The sequence below is a fragment of the Lucilia cuprina genome, chromosome 5 (genome assembly GCF_022045245.1).
Source record: "Lucilia cuprina isolate Lc7/37 chromosome 5, ASM2204524v1, whole genome shotgun sequence".
Taxonomy (NCBI): domain Eukaryota; kingdom Metazoa; phylum Arthropoda; class Insecta; order Diptera; family Calliphoridae; genus Lucilia; species Lucilia cuprina.
The window spans coordinates 4,511,893-4,527,832 of NC_060953.1; the positions used below are offsets into that span (position 1 = coordinate 4,511,893).

Sequence of the window (15,940 nt, forward strand, 5' to 3'; positions counted from 1 at the left end):
TTTGAAGGATTTAATTTAAATAAATAATTTGATAAAAAATTTAAAAAGTTTTTTTGAAATGTATTAATAGCTTTTGTATTATATTGTAGAAAAACTTTGGAATTTTTTTTTTCGTAAATAAAAAAATTGTTATTAAACAGGAATGTTTAATAAACTTTTTGTTGAAAGCTTTACAATATTGTAGGAGTATTTTAGAAAATTTAGTTTTATAAACTAGAATGTTTTATAAACTTTTAGTTGAAAGCTTTTACAAATACTTATCAAAGCTTTTAAAAGCTCTTGTATAAAATTGTTTAAAAAGTAATTTTTTATTAAAATAACAATAATTTGCTGTTAAATGAGTGATTTTAAATGGATATTTTCTTAATTTTTTAAAAAAAAATTTAAAAGCTTTTAAGCTTTTTCTTTAAAATTTATAAAAATTTTAGAAATTTTTACATATTTACTATTAAGAGTAACTAAATATATCGAATTTGTTTGCTGTTGTTTTGGAAAGCTTTTTTCAAAAGCTTTTTTTATATATTTTTATATATTACTTATTTAGCTTATTTTGAAGAGTGATTTTAAATGCAGTGTTAGGAATAGACTTCTTTGTTAAACAGCTGGTAACTTTTATTTAAAATTTTTGGTGAGAAATCAGCTACAGATAAGAAGGGCAAGCGTGTGAGTGAGTGAGTGTGATTAACATTAAACTACTTATTAGTGTCTTTTATGGAACATTTTTTGTTTTTGCAAAATTTTCAAAACAAAAGGTGAAAATTCGATAACAAATTTTCAAGGTTACCCCAATCAGCTTAAAAAACCCTTCAACAATCTATTGTTGCCAACATAATTATTTTCACAAAAAAAATTATTAAATGGTAAAAGAAAAAACGTATAGAAACTAGAGCAAACAACCAATAAAAAAGGGGGATAAAGAGACAAACAACACATGTTCTAACAATAAATATTTGCAAAAACAAAAAAACCATTAGAAAATTAATTTAATGACAAATATAGAATTTTGATTTGTTGTTATTCTCCAACAAAAAAAAACAAGGTCATTTTGTTTGGTTTTTAGTGCAATTTTTTTTTGTATTTGCTGTTATTTAATAATTTATTAAATCAAATTAATTCATATAATATTAATGAAATTTTGTGTTTGGTTTTTTTATCATTTATTTGCTAAATTTTTAAATAAACATTAAATTTTTATAAAAAAAATTAAAACTGTATTTACTTTTTTTGTTGTAGTTGGCCTACGCAATTTTCTAATCAATTAACAAGTGTTAATTTTTATATTTACTAACTTTATATCTAGGGTTAGTTGGCACTCTTTTTGAATATGAGCAAAACACAAGGTTAACAATTGAAAGTGCGTAAATATTTTTAGAAGAACTATTTTATCACAACATCATATGTTAAATGACCCTGATCATAAGTTTGAAATATTTGAAATTAGTTCAATAACCGTAATAAAAAATTTGTCATTTAGTTTAGAGTTAGACAAATGACACATATTTTATAGAAGTTGATAAAATGAACTCGTTTTTAAGAGGTTTTAAGACATTCAAGGATTTTATTATGTTAGTTCAATGAATGTTCTAGTTTAAAGCCGAATAAAAATACGTGACAAAACTTTGATAGACAATAAAAACTAAAATTTAACTTTATTTTAAACAAATTTCTAAATATTTTCTTAAAACTACAGTTAATACACTGAAAGCTTTTAAGGGTTTCCTTAGAAAAAGCTCAAACAAATATAAAATTTCATTTTAAACAAATTTCTAGATGTTTCCTTTAAATTATACTAAAAACACTGAAAGCTTTTAAGGTTTTTGCTTAGAAAAAGCTCAAAAAAGCAAAAATTATTGTTAATTAGCTAAAAATTATTTATTTTTTTTTTTTGAAAATATAATAAAAATTTTAGTAAAAGCTTTTAAAGCTTTTCACTTGCTTTTCAATGTGAAGAAAGTTTCAAGTTCTTCACATTGATTTTGTTAATTTTTATGATTTTTTCTAAAGGAATTTAAAAAAATTCTCTTAAAATATTGAAAAAAGCTTTTAAAAAAGCTTTCAAAAAAATTTTTAAAAATCGACAAATTATGCAAACCTTTCTTTAAATGATGATAAACATAAAAAAGTAATAATTTTTCTAAATTTTTATGAAAAAGCTTTTTTGCAAAAAGAATAAAACTTTTAAAGCTTTTTGTTAAAATAAGCTTAAAAATTTTATTTTCATAAGACAGATATTTTTTTACATTTTTACTATTTTTTAAAGAAATTTTATGAAAAGTTTCTTAAAATACTAAAAAGCTTTAAAAAAAGCTTTTAACAAAATTTTTAAAAATCTCATAATTTTGTTGCAAACTTTTCTTTTAATGATAATAAAAATAAAAAAAATCGAAATTTTTTAATAAAAAGCTTTTCTTAAAAAAAATAAAAGCTTTTTATTAAAATAAGCTAAAACATTTTATTTTAAACATATTTTCATAAGTCAGATATATTTTTAAGGTATTTACGGTAAATTCTTAATTAAGCAGAAAAAGCTTTAAAAAAAAATTAATTAATTAAAAGCTTTTAAAACTTTTCACAAAATTTAGTTTAAATGTAGTTATATTTATTTTTTTATGATTTTTTAAAGAAGTTTTATTAAAGAAATTTTATTAAAAGTTTCTTAAAATATTAAAAAGCTTTAAAGAAAAGCTCTCAACAAAATTTTAAAAAATCAAAAACTTTTGTTGCAGTTCTTTCTTTAAATGATAATACGCGTAAAAAAAATTTTCCAAATTTTTATGAAAAAGCTTTTCTTGGAAAAAAAGCTTTTAAAGCTTTTTATTAAAATAAGCTTAAAAATACTATTTTAAACTCATTTTCATAAATCTAGTTTATTTTTGAGATATTTAAGGTAATTTTGTAATTATGCGGAAAAAGCTTTAAAAAAATAAAATAAATAAAAAGCTTTTAAAACTTTTTATAACATTTAGTTTAAACTTCAGTATATTGAGTTTTTTTTAATTTTTATGATTTTTTTTAAAGAAATGTTTTTTGTGCCACTATTTTAAAGAAACTTTTAAAAGCTTTTAATTGAAAGCTTTCCATTTTCATAAATCTAGTTTATTTTTGAGATATTTAAGGTAATTTTGTAATTATGCGGAAAAAGCTTTAAAAAAATAAAATAAATAAAAAGCTTTTAAAACTTTTTATAACATTTAGTTTAAACTTCAGTATATTGAGTTTTTTTAATTTTTATGATTCTTTTTAAAGAAATGTTTTTTGTGCCACTATTTTAAAGAAACTTTTAAAAGCTTTTAATTGAAAGCTTTCCATAAAATACCTTATTATGAAATTTATTATAATAAAATATTGTTTTTGTTTAAAATTTCGACTGATTAAACAACATTGATAATTTGTATTTAAACAATTCTTAATAAAACTTCCTTATTGCGGGCTACTTTCCCAAAAAAAAAGCTTAACAAAAAAACCTCCAATTACGATTGTTTATAAGAACAGCGAATATTTTAACAAAATTAAATATAAATTTACAATCAAGCCAACAACCACTTGATAAGAATTTATGACGAAAACAATAGCAGCAACAATTAAAATGATGATGAAGACGACCATGTCGTTGTTGTCGTCGTCAACATTTTTATATTTTTGTATAAAAATTGCATTCATTCCCATTTTGCAACAAAAGGTCAATGGTATGAAGCCAAGTTCAGTGGAGTATTTTTTCGCACATTTTTCATTATTTTTTCGTTGTTTTTTTTATTATTTTATTCTTTTTTTTATAATAAAAACTCAAAATATACAAACAAACTCGCATATAGACTTACAGAAATTAACAGCTTGTTTATTTGTAAGAAAAAAATGTAAATAAAAGAAATAAAATATGAAATCTTGGCGTTTCCTTACAATATTTAATAAACTTTTTTTGTTTATATGAAATATGAGTAATAATTTTTTATTAAACAAACCCAAAACGATTGCAACATTTAATTTTTTTCATATTTATTTTATTTTGTAAATTGAGATGAATAAACTTTTGTAAAAAATACAAAAAAAAAAATATGTAAACAGTTTCACTTTATATTTTTATATAAAGTTCAAAAACCTTTTGGAAAAATATCAAAAAATACGTTTTTAAAGAAAAAAAAAATATTACAAAAAATTCATGTGATAAACTTTCTTGTTATTACAAGCAAGAAAAAACTCCCTCTGCAATTTGCTTTATTAACGAATTATACAAATCACCTGTCTTTAATATTCACCAGCCGGCTTTTGAATTTCTTTTAATAGTTTCATTCAAATTTTGATTGGTTTTCTTTTTTCACTTCAAATCAATTACAATTTTAAAACATTAAAAATTAATAGTGCAAGAGTGTTAGAGTGAAGAAAGAGAGAAAAAGATTAATTCACACAATAAACTATAGTTGAAAGCTTTGGGAAAACTACAAAACACACTTTAAGTTTTGAAAACTTTTTTGCAATTTGGAAAAAAGAACTGTAGACTAGACTATAGAATATACTATAGACTAGATTATAAACTACACTATAGACTAGACTATAGACTAGATCATAGACTAGACTATAGAAGAGACTATAGACTAGACTATTAACTAGACTATAGACTATTAACTAGACTATAGACTAGACTATAGACTAGACTATAGACTAGACTATAGACTAGACTATAGACTAGACTATAGACTAGACTATAGACTAGACTATAGACTAGACTATAGACTAGACTATAGACTAGACTATAGACTAGACTATAGACTAGACTATAGACTAGACTATAGACCAGACTATAGACTAGACTGTAGACTAGACTATAGACTAGACTATAGACTAGACAATAGACTAGACTATAGACAAGTCTATAAACTAGACTATAGACTAGACTATAGACTAGACTATTAACTAGACTATAGACTAGACTATAGACTACACCATAGACTAGACTATAGACTAGACTTTAGACTAGACTTTAGACTAGACTTTAGACTAGACTTTAGACTAGACTTTAGACTAGACTATAGAATAGACTATAGACTAGATTATAGAATAGACTATAGACTAGATTATAGAATAGACTATAGACTAGACTATAGAATAGACTATAGACTAGATTATAGCATAGACTATAGACTAGATTATAGCATAGACTATAGAATAGACTATAGACTAGACTATAGAATAGACTATAGACTAGACTATAGAATAGACTATAGAATAGGCTATATACTATAGAATAGACTATAGACTAGACTATAGACTAGACTATAGACTAGACTACAGAATAGACTATACTATAAACTAGACTATAGACTAGACTCCAGACTGTACTATAGACTAGACTGTAGAATAGACTATACTATAGACTAGACACTATTGACTGAAGTCCAGACTATAGGCCATACTATAGACTATTCATTTCCTATATAGTCTTGACTATAGCCTAGAGTATGTTCCTAACTATTGACTAGAGTATAGTCGTGACTATATACGAGACGATAATCCTTACTATAGACTAGACTATAGTTCTGACTCTACACTTGACTTTAGTCCTAACTAAAGACTAGACTATAGTCCAAACTATAGACTAGACTATATTCCTATATAAACTATTATTAGGCTATAGTTCAGTCTAAAATATAGAGGCAAGACTACTAGTCTAGACTACTTATACTATAGTCCAGACTGTAGTCCAGACTATAACCCAGACTGTAGACTAAAAGGTCGTCTACTGAAGAGTACTTTAATAATAAAAGTACTTTTCTCTAAAAGTACATTTAAAAGCATTTATTCCTTTTTTTCTTCCAAAATTTCTTAAAGTTTAAGAGATTTGATCACATCTTTGTTGTCATGTAGGGGTATGAAGAGCTTCAATAGCTTTTAAACGTTCAATGACACTAACAGAAACATTATCAACAGCAATAATTTGTTGCTTTTATTGTTGCTACAATTGTTGTTGTAGTTGTAGCTGCTGTTGTATGCTAAAGTCATTGTATTATGTTGGCGCAATGTCAGGGATTCAAACTTGTTCGTTTATACACTTACAACACTTACAACAATTACACTCTCACTTAAGATCAATGCCATTTTAAACATGATGTTTTTATTGTTGTTATATGTATGTATATGTTGTTTGTGTTGTGTGTGTGTGTCTTTTGTTTTTATTTTATTGCAATGCAATTATTGTTGTTGCACAAAATTCTACAAGATGATGTTGTTGTTGCAATAAATACTTTGATTGCTTGGAGTTTTTTTTTGTTTTTGTTTAAGTTTGTTTTGTTTTATTTTAGTTGCTGTTACTATTATTTAGATTATGGTGATTAAAAATCATTTGCCACAAGTTAATAAAAGCAAACTAACATTAACATATAAAATTTGTATTCAAAGTTGTTGGGTTTTTGTATGGAAAATGTCATTAAACTGTTGATAGTTGTTGTTTTTTTTAATTTCATTCATTCAAAATTTGTTATTGGCAACTTAAATATGTTTTTGCCAAACAATTATTGTTTTGTTGTTATAGTAAATTTTTGCTATTAAAGCCTGTCCGTCCATTCCAACTATTGGCATGTGTTTATTGGTTGTTAGTGTTGTATGAAAATAAAATTTATAATAAAAATTTATTTTCTTTTAAATTTTTATTTATTTTGTGTGTATTTTTTATTAAATTAAATAAAAAAGAAAGTGGTTGCACGACTTTGTTCAATTTGAAATGCAACATTTAGTTTTTTTTTTTATTATTCAAAAAAAAATTTTTTTGCTTTAATTTTTTGTTGTTGTTTTCTGTATTTTCATTAATTTGTTTCTGTTTATTTAAGAAAAATCAAAATATTTATTTAGAGGAGGATTTTTTGTAGCTGTCAAAAGAAGAAGACGAAAAAGGTTAGAAAGTAATAGGAGGTGCTTTAAGTAATTCAATAGTTGTTGGTTTTGTATAAAGAATTTAACTTTCTTTTGGGATACAAAAAGTCCTTTTTCTAAATATGCGAAAATGTACATTGGAACAAAGTAAAAAGTACTTTTATTGAATGATACTTTCGAAAAGTACTTCTAGCTACAAGTATTTTTCTCAAAAAGTACTTTTTCCAAAAGAAAACTTATCAAAAACAAACCTTCTCTTTAAAATTTTATAAATCCTTCTTTTTAAAGATTTTTAGCAATAAAGGTGAAGTTTTGTGTTAATTTCTCCCTCAAAAAGTACTTTTGCATAAAGTACTTTTGTTAATATATATCTTAACTAATAAGTACCTATTCCTTAAAAAGTACTTTTCGTTAAAAAGTACTTTTGCTTAATTAAATCCTTCACAAAAAGTCTTTTTTCATTTAACGAAAATAAGCAAGTTTCGGCAGGCATATCTTAAGAAGGTGTTAAGGGATTTGAACCAAAAATAGTCTTATTTTCGAGAAGCTATATCTAGAGAAGGAGTTACCGGATTTTAGTAAAATAGGTGTCAGTTGAAACCTTAATATGTTTACTTTAATATGTTTAATTTCAAGGATTTTTTTTTTCATTTTAATGATTTTTGTAACCAATTAAAATTTTACAAATTATTGGAAAAAAATGTGGTTAAAAAAGTATGAATCTTTTAAAGAAGAACCATATTCGTGAAGCTTTATCTAGAGGGAACAATAACGGATTTGAATAAATTGAAAGGCAATTGAAAGCTTAGAGTGTCTGATTTAAGAAGCTTTAAAACATTTATGAAACAATTAAAAATTTGCTTAATATTGAATTTGAGGGCCTTATAGAGAATCAAGTTTAAAGCTACATCCAGCTTTAAGGAAAATTTTGTATAAAAATTGTTAAAAATTAAAAAAAAGTTCTAACAAAATGTTAATTTTGTTAAAAGTTATTTTCAAAGTGTTATAACTTTGAAGAAAAATAACAGATTTTAACAAAATTTATATCATAGGAAAGCTTATAATGTCTACTTTCATTTGTTATTAAAAAGTTTTAAAAGAAAAGTTTAAAAAAAAAGTTTTTAAAATTTTATAAAATTTAATAAAATTTTAATTTTGTCAAGAGTTAATTTTGAGAGTTTTATAACTTTAAAGAATGATAACAGATTTTAACAAAAGTTATATCATAGGAAAGCTCATAATGTCTACTTTCATTTGTTATAAAAATTGTAAGGTTTTAAAAAATTTTTATAAAATTTTATAAAAAAAAATTTCACAAATTTTTTTGTAAAAGAAAAAGGGGTTTCTTTAAAATAATATTTTTGACATTTTTATGCTGTTCTTGAACTTTCATTTAAGGAAGTTTTGAATTGCAGTTCAACCACAAAACTCCTTCAACTTAACTTTTAAATGAATCATTTATTGTTTTTTTTTTTTTTTGCTAAAAAATTTCAAAACTTTATAAAAATACATGTCAACGACATTTTTATCGAGGTAAATAATGAAATAAAACTTTAAACTAAATGTTTATACAGAAAAAATAAATATATCTCAGAAAAAAATTCAACATCAATTAATTAAATTTATTTATGAAACACTTACTATAAAAATTAACGATCAATGAACTTGCACAATAATAATAATAATTAAATTAAAAATACAATTTTTAAAAATATCTTAAAGAATACACATTACTACACTTATGGATCACAGCCACAAGCATTTAAATTGAAGGGCGAATACTATAAAAAAAAAAGTTTATTAACCTAAAAACTACTACTATGAAAAGATTTTGCTTTTTATAGAGATATACAGATACTACTTGAAAAAGATGCAGTTTTTCTTTTTTAAGGGGGAGATGTATTTCTGCTGTTGTTGGTGGTGTTATTTTAAACCTAGGACAACATAGAGAAAGTTACAGGCTGTCGGGTTTTTAAATGTACAACAACAGACAGACGGACAGATGGACGGACGGACGCACGAATGGAGGGACAGACATTAAAACACAGAGAGCAAAGACCAGACCCTGCACCACCACTAATACTTAAGCATAAGATAATCAATATGAGGGGGAGGCATAAAATATTGTTTTTAGACGATTATATAGAGAAATATATGCTCACACGTGTTGTGGCTTATGTATTTTTTGCCTACACTCTCTCACTTCCTCTCTCTCTCTCCCTCTCTATGTTACGCTCTTTTTGTAGTTTTCAAGGCATTTTAGAGTTGAACTAAAATTTAGCCCTGAATTTATTTAAACAATAACTATTAAAGCAAACAGCCCCACAAAGATTAAATAATACTCAGCTCACTCTCTCTCAAACAAACTGCTCTCTTTAAGCCACTCCAATTGCCGATCAAAACATTGGCCATGACTAAGCAAGTAGTGGTAATACATCACCAAATGGGAAACATATACAAGAGCACGTGAGTTCAACAGTTTGTTTTATCTGTGGTATTTTATAATAAAAAGAGAACAAGCAATAAGAGAGTGATTTATAGAGAGACAGAGAGAGAGAGAGTAATAATCACCCATACTCAGGGTCTTTCGAATGACAACAATACAGGGGTGTCTGTTAGTTTTTGCTGTGAGTATATTTGCGGAGAAATGTGTGAGTGTGTAGTTTTTTTTTTTTTGACTGAACAAGATCCAACGTAAATGTTGATTTTCCTTTCATTGACAAGCGGCGCTTCGTAATGTGCAGATCGTTATTTACGGTTAACGGAATATACGTGAAGTTTTGTTCAATATAAAAAGAAGACAAAAAAACAAATTAAAAAGAAAACTAAAAAACAGCAACAAATTTTATAAAATAAACAAATGAATTTTTAAAAAAAATCAGAGAAAAAAATTTTTATAAAAAAAGTTAATGAAAAAAAGCAAAATTTACAAAAATAAAACCCCTAAATTTAAAAAAATCCCCAAAATGTGTTTGTGAAAATAAATTAAACAAAAAAAATTATTTGAAAAAATTAAAAAAAAATCAATTTTTAAATAAAAAATCAAAAAAAATGAAAATGGTCATGTCAGCTGACAGTTCGGACTGTCATCCCTCTAGCAGTAGTGTGGTAGTGGGAGCAGAAGATCCTTCACAAAGTGCAAAAATTTCGGTTATATGTCACATAACAAATCAAAATCAATCAGCTCAAACTAACCAACAACAACAACAGCAACAAACAGTGTCTAATAACGCAAATTTAACACAACAACATTTATCAGTGGTAGAGGCTTCGGCGGCCTCATCCACAACTTCGGGACCACAAATCATAATGGGTCGTTCCCATTTAGAAAATGCTTTAAAATTACCACCCAATACAAGTGTTTCGGCTTATTATCAAAATACCAAACTTTTAACACAAAATAACTCCCATATGGAGGATCAACAACAACAGCAACAACAACAACACATAACAAACTATCAACAAACGCTTAACTCAGCGGAATATCAAAATAGACAAATAAACTTTATAAGAAATCCCTTAAGAGCCTCAACATCTTTAAACGCAACAGCAGCAACAGCAGCAGTTACACCTGTCACAGACATGGATACTGTGCCCACAGGTGCTACAACAACTTGCGTTTCTAGCGCATTAAATCCTTTAAAACTTAATCCTTTAACAACCTCTAATTCCTCCACCACCTCCTCCTCTTCCCTTCTTTCCCCTCAATCCACTACCTCAAGCTCCTCTGTTATATACACACCTAAAAACTCCCAAAATTCCTTAATTTTATCCCAAGCTTTGCAGCAAACTTGCAACAACAACAATATCTATCATCAATCTAATAATATTGTTACAACTTCTGATAATCTTAACTCTTCTTATGATAATTTTCTTAATTATCATCATACTAATCAGAATGCAATATATCAGCAACAACAACACCAACAACATCATCTTCAACAACAGCAACATGTTGCTAATCTAAATCATGCTAGCATAACTCCACATCATCATCAACATTCTTCAGGTGTTCTAGTGGTGGCTGCCGATTCTAGACCTCAAACACCGGATTATATAAAATCTTATCCTGTTATGGATACCACAGTGGCCAGTTCGGTTAAGGGAGAACCTGAACTTAATATTGGTAAGACTCTAGAGAACATTAAAATTAGGAGGAGTTTGAAAGTTTTTAGAAAATTTTAAAAACAATTTTGTTTAAATTTCACATTTCAATCTTTATAATTTTAAAAAAATTTGGTTCAATATAAACAATTTTAAGCAAATTAAACTTTAGTTTGATTTTTATTAAAAATTTCTTTCAGTTTTAGAAGAAAAATTAAAATTTTTAAAAAAATTTCTTAAAAAATTTTAAAAATTTAAATTTTCTTTAAAAATTTCAGAAATCTTAAAACTTTATAGAAAATATTGCTTGTGCTATTACCTGAGTCTGTTGGCTACAATCTGCCATAGAAATTTTTTCTTTTGAATAAAAAATAAAAAAGTTTTTCTCCCTAACCTCACTTAACAATTTCTTTAATAACTTTTAACTCCTTGAATAGATTTTAATAAAATTTTAAACAAAATTTCTTTTAAATCCACAGAATAATTTAACAGACTTTTTTTAAATATGGAAAATTTTCTTAAAAATTTTTTTAAAACAAAATAAATTTAAAAATTTTTTAACAAAATTTTTTTAATATTGCTTTATAACTTTAAAACTATTAAAGGAAATTTGTTTATTTTCTTTGGAAACAATATTGTTTAGCTAAGAAACAAATGGCTGTCAAAATTTTCTTTCTAGAACTAAATGGAAAAAACTTTTTCTCCCTAACCTCACTTAACATTTTCTTTAATAACTTTCGATATAGTAAAGCGATTTTGCTGAAATTTTACAGTTTAAATCTTAAAAGTAAAAGCTAGCAAATGGAATCTAATTTTTTAAAGAATTACAAAATTTTTTTAAAAAATAAAAAATTTTAAAAATTAATTTTTTAAAAATTTATTTTTTTTTTTAAATTTCACAAAAAAATATATTTTTTTGGAAATTGCAAATTAAAGAGCTAATGGAGTTGGACTAGACTTTAGGTTACACTAATTAAAAAAATCTTTTTAGTTTAACAAATTTCCTATTTTTTTTAACAAACAAATATTAGATAATAATTGTTTGTTGTTTAAAATGTTGTTGTTTTTGGGATAATAATCTTTAAAACTGTGTGTTATCTTTTTAAATGAGTTATAGTTCTAATTATTTAAACAATATTTTTTTCATATTGATAAGTATTTTTACAACAACATAAGGAATTGTTGTTATAGTTTTTGAGCAAAAAAAATATTTTAGTTTTGAACTTGAAAACTATTTTTAAAAATATGTTTATTTATTTAATAAAACAAAGTGAGTGGGTTTAGAGAGAGAGGAACAAAAAAACTAAATTAAAAACACATGTGAGGGAATTTAAAAATGAAATTAAAAAAAATTTGCAAAAAAAAATGACGTCAAATATTTAGAAAATTTTCAATCATATAAATCAATTAAAAATCATAATAAAGAAAAAAAGAAATGATATTTTTAATTTACCACCCAAAAAACTGCATTTAACACTAAAAGCTTTTAAAAAGTTAATAAACTATAGTTTTAAAACAAAATTATATTTATTAATAATAAACGAAACGGTTTTTTTACGAAAACTTGAATTTTTTCCTTCAAAAAGTTTTTTGAACTTTATTATTCCCTCCAAAATGAACTGTTATGAACTTTGAAATAAAAAATCATTAAAAAAATTTGTTAAAAATCAAGCGAGACAAAATATGCGGAATTAAATAATACAAAAAAACATTGATTCTTAATATGATTAAATTCAAATGACCTTGTTAATTAAAAAAAAATTATTCAAACAATTTTTTTATTTATAACAAATTTTTTTCTTCACTAGGCCTATTTTTAAGCAAAAAAAACATCTGTTAACTTTTGTTTAACATATTAATTAAACAACAAAAAAAATATTATTTCCTTAAAACCACAAACTGGTTGCAGCGAGTGTATTGACTTTTTAAATTGAAAATAAAATAAAAAAACCTTAAAAACATAAACTCAAAATTAAAAGCAATGAACTTTTTTCAATATGACCTTTTAAATGCTGTTTAACTGTATTTTTTTGATTCATAATTTATTTATTTTAAATTATTATTCAGTTAAGGAAGTTAAAAATAAACAGTTAATTTGAAAAAAAAAACATTTCAAAAAAAGCTAATGAAACTTTATAAAAATATTTTAATACACTGAAATTCTTCTTTAGCAAAAAATGAATTATATAATCCGTCTTATCTATAGTCTAGTCTATAGACTAGTTTGTAATCTTGTCTGTAGTTTAGTCTATAGCCTAGTTTATAGTCAATGCTTTAGTCTAGTCTATAGTCTAGTCTATAGTCTAGTCTATAGTCTAGTCTATAGTCTAGTCTATAGTCTAGTCTATAGTCTAGTCTATAGTCTAGTCTATAGTCTAGTCTATAGTCTAGTCTATAGTCTAGTCTATAGTCTAGTCTATAGTCTAGTCTATAGTCTAGTCTATAGTCTAGTCTATAGTCTAGTCTATAGTCTAGTCTATAGTCTAGGTTATAGTCTAGTCTATAGTCTAGTCTATAGTCTTGTCTATAGTCTAGTCTATATTCTAGTCTATAGTCTAGTCTATAGTGTATATTTTGGTTTATAGTCTAGACATTAAAGTCTCTTTCTATGGCACTTTGTTTTAAACAAATTTTGTTGTTGTTTTTTACTTTTTAAATATATTTTTCTTAGTTGTTTTTTATAAAAAAATGTGTTTACTTTTTTTTTGAAAAATTTTTAAATTTCTTTTTTTTATTTTAAAAATTTCAAAACATTCACCTTTTTTATTCGCCATAAAGTTTATTCACTTTTTCCTTTTTTTCCCGAACATCATCATAATCATCAGCAATCAGCGTTCTTTGACTTTAATCAAAATTACATAATTTTGTAAAAATTTTTAAAAATTTTTTCAATAAAAATCATTCACCTTTTTTTAAAAAAGCAAAGGTTATTATCTTTTTAGCAAGCAGGCCCCCAATCGTATTTAAAAGAAAGAAAAAAAAAACAACAACAAAAAAGTTTATTTACCTTTCAATGTTAATACGATTACTTTTTTTGTATATAAATTTTTCCAAAATTGCTTAAACAGCTGTTTTGTTTAAATATTTTATTATACAAAATTTAATAAAATTTTTAACAAACTGACCTTAACATAGGTTTTTGAACTTTTATGTTAATTTTTAAACTTTTTTTCTCGTTCACTGTCTTTTTAAATTAAATTTCAAAAAAATTATTATTGAATTTTTGGTTGAAAAAAAAACCTGTTTGTATTTAAGAAAAAAAAACAAACATGTTAAAATAAATATTTCCGCATTTGTTTAATGAAATATAAAAAAAAAACATTGAAAATATATTTATTTTATTTCAATGTGTGTGAGTGTTTATTTTTATGGTTAAACAACTGCTAAAAAAAAATTGTTTTTTTTATTATTAATGTTGTTGTAGTAGATAAAGTACTCAACTTAATTTTTTTTTTCAATTTCAATGTCAAAATTTATTGTAGTTTGTTGTGTGAGTGGTGTTTGCCTGGTTCAACAACAAAAAATACTTTATGAGTAATAGAGATTTTGTGGTTATTTAGAAAAAAAAGAGATAATTTTTTTAAGTTAACAAAAAAATACAATTATTTTAATCGTTTTTTCAACATTACGCACGTTTTTGGTTAATTATTTCTATAAGTGTATTATACATATATCTCTATAGGAACAAACGTCTAGAGCTGATTTAGCATGCGTAAGCGTTTAGAAGAAGTGAATGAATGTTTTCAAGGTTGTAGACAAAAAATGTATGTAGCAGATTACTACAGTGAAGAGCAAAAGTGATAAAACTTAAAAATAGTAAAATAATAAACTATTTTAAAAAGAAAATTGAAAATCTACTACTTTTTTCACCAAAGTACTAATTTTATCAAAAAAATGTATTGCCATGTGTATTGAGAAAACGAATGTATCCTTATTTTTCAATTTAAAAATAGTAGTAGAAATACTACTTTTTGAAAAAAAGTAAGGAATTCTTAAAATTTTTTTATAAAATATAATTTACAAAAATATTAACATTAAGAATATCTTATTTTTAGCAAAATTTTTTGAAAAAGTACTTAAAAAAGCTACTACTTTTTTAAAAAACTACTAATTTAATAAAATTATTTATTGCAAAATATTTGACAAACATCAGAGATACTAAATTCATAGTTATTTTTTGATTTAAAAATAGTAGTAGAAATACTACTTTTTCAAAAAAGTAAGGAATTCATTAAATTTTATTATAGAATATGATTTAATAAATTATAAACTTTAAGAATAACACATTTTCAACAACATTTTTTCAAAAAGTACTTAAAAAAGCTACTACTATTTTCAAAAAAGTACTAATTTTGCAAAACTGTTTATTGCAATTTGTTTGATTAACATCTAAGATACTAAATTGATTGTTATTTTTCGATTTAAAAATAGTAGTAGAAATACTACTTTTTGAAAAAAGTAAGGAATTTATAACTTTTTTATTTTGGAATAGGTTTATTACAAAATTTGCTTTGAGAGTATACATTTTTTTAAGCAAAAATTTCAAAAACTACTTTTTGGCAAATAGTATTAATTTTTTGAAAAATATTTACAACATTTTATTTCATATGTTATAGGGATGACAAAATCATCATTATTTTTTTATTTTAAAATAGTAGTAGAAATACTACTTTTTTTAAAAAAGTACGAAATTTGTTATTTTTTTTAATTTTATTAAAAGTTTTATTTATGAAAATGCATGTTTTAGAAAATTTTCCAAATAGTTTTTATTTTGTTAGTACTTTTTCAAAAAAAAGTACTAAATTTTTTAGGAAACGGGTTTAAAACCAAGAATTTTCTTCCTAATTGTGTTTTTTTTTTTTTTTCATTCAACGATCACTTTTCGTTTTTTACTTTTACTCTTATTTGTAAATTTTCTTTCTTCTCTTACTACAACAACAAACAACTACTTTCTTTTTCAAAATCACACTCTCAA

The 15,940-nt window shown here is 24.1% G+C and overlaps 1 protein-coding gene and 1 long non-coding RNA gene across 2 annotated transcripts in view; both read left to right on the forward strand.

Annotated features, from left to right (window-relative positions):
• The first annotated feature begins 8,351 nt into the window (after positions 1-8,351).
• On the forward strand, positions 8,352-9,709 carry LOC124419957. The gene is made up of 2 exons (XR_006940945.1): positions 8,352-9,488; positions 9,586-9,709. It is a non-coding gene; the product is annotated as an uncharacterized LOC124419957 (long non-coding RNA).
• Positions 9,710-9,796: 87 nt separating this feature from the next.
• Positions 9,797-15,940, forward strand: part of LOC111685948 (ecdysone-induced protein 75B, isoforms C/D-like) — an 84,267-nt gene continuing 78,123 nt past the window's right edge. Inside the window, exon 1 of the mRNA XM_046951204.1 lies at positions 9,797-10,987. Coding sequence (XP_046807160.1) covers positions 9,913-10,987 — 1,075 coding nt within the window. The 5' untranslated portion in view covers positions 9,797-9,912. The remainder of the gene's footprint in view (positions 10,988-15,940) is intronic.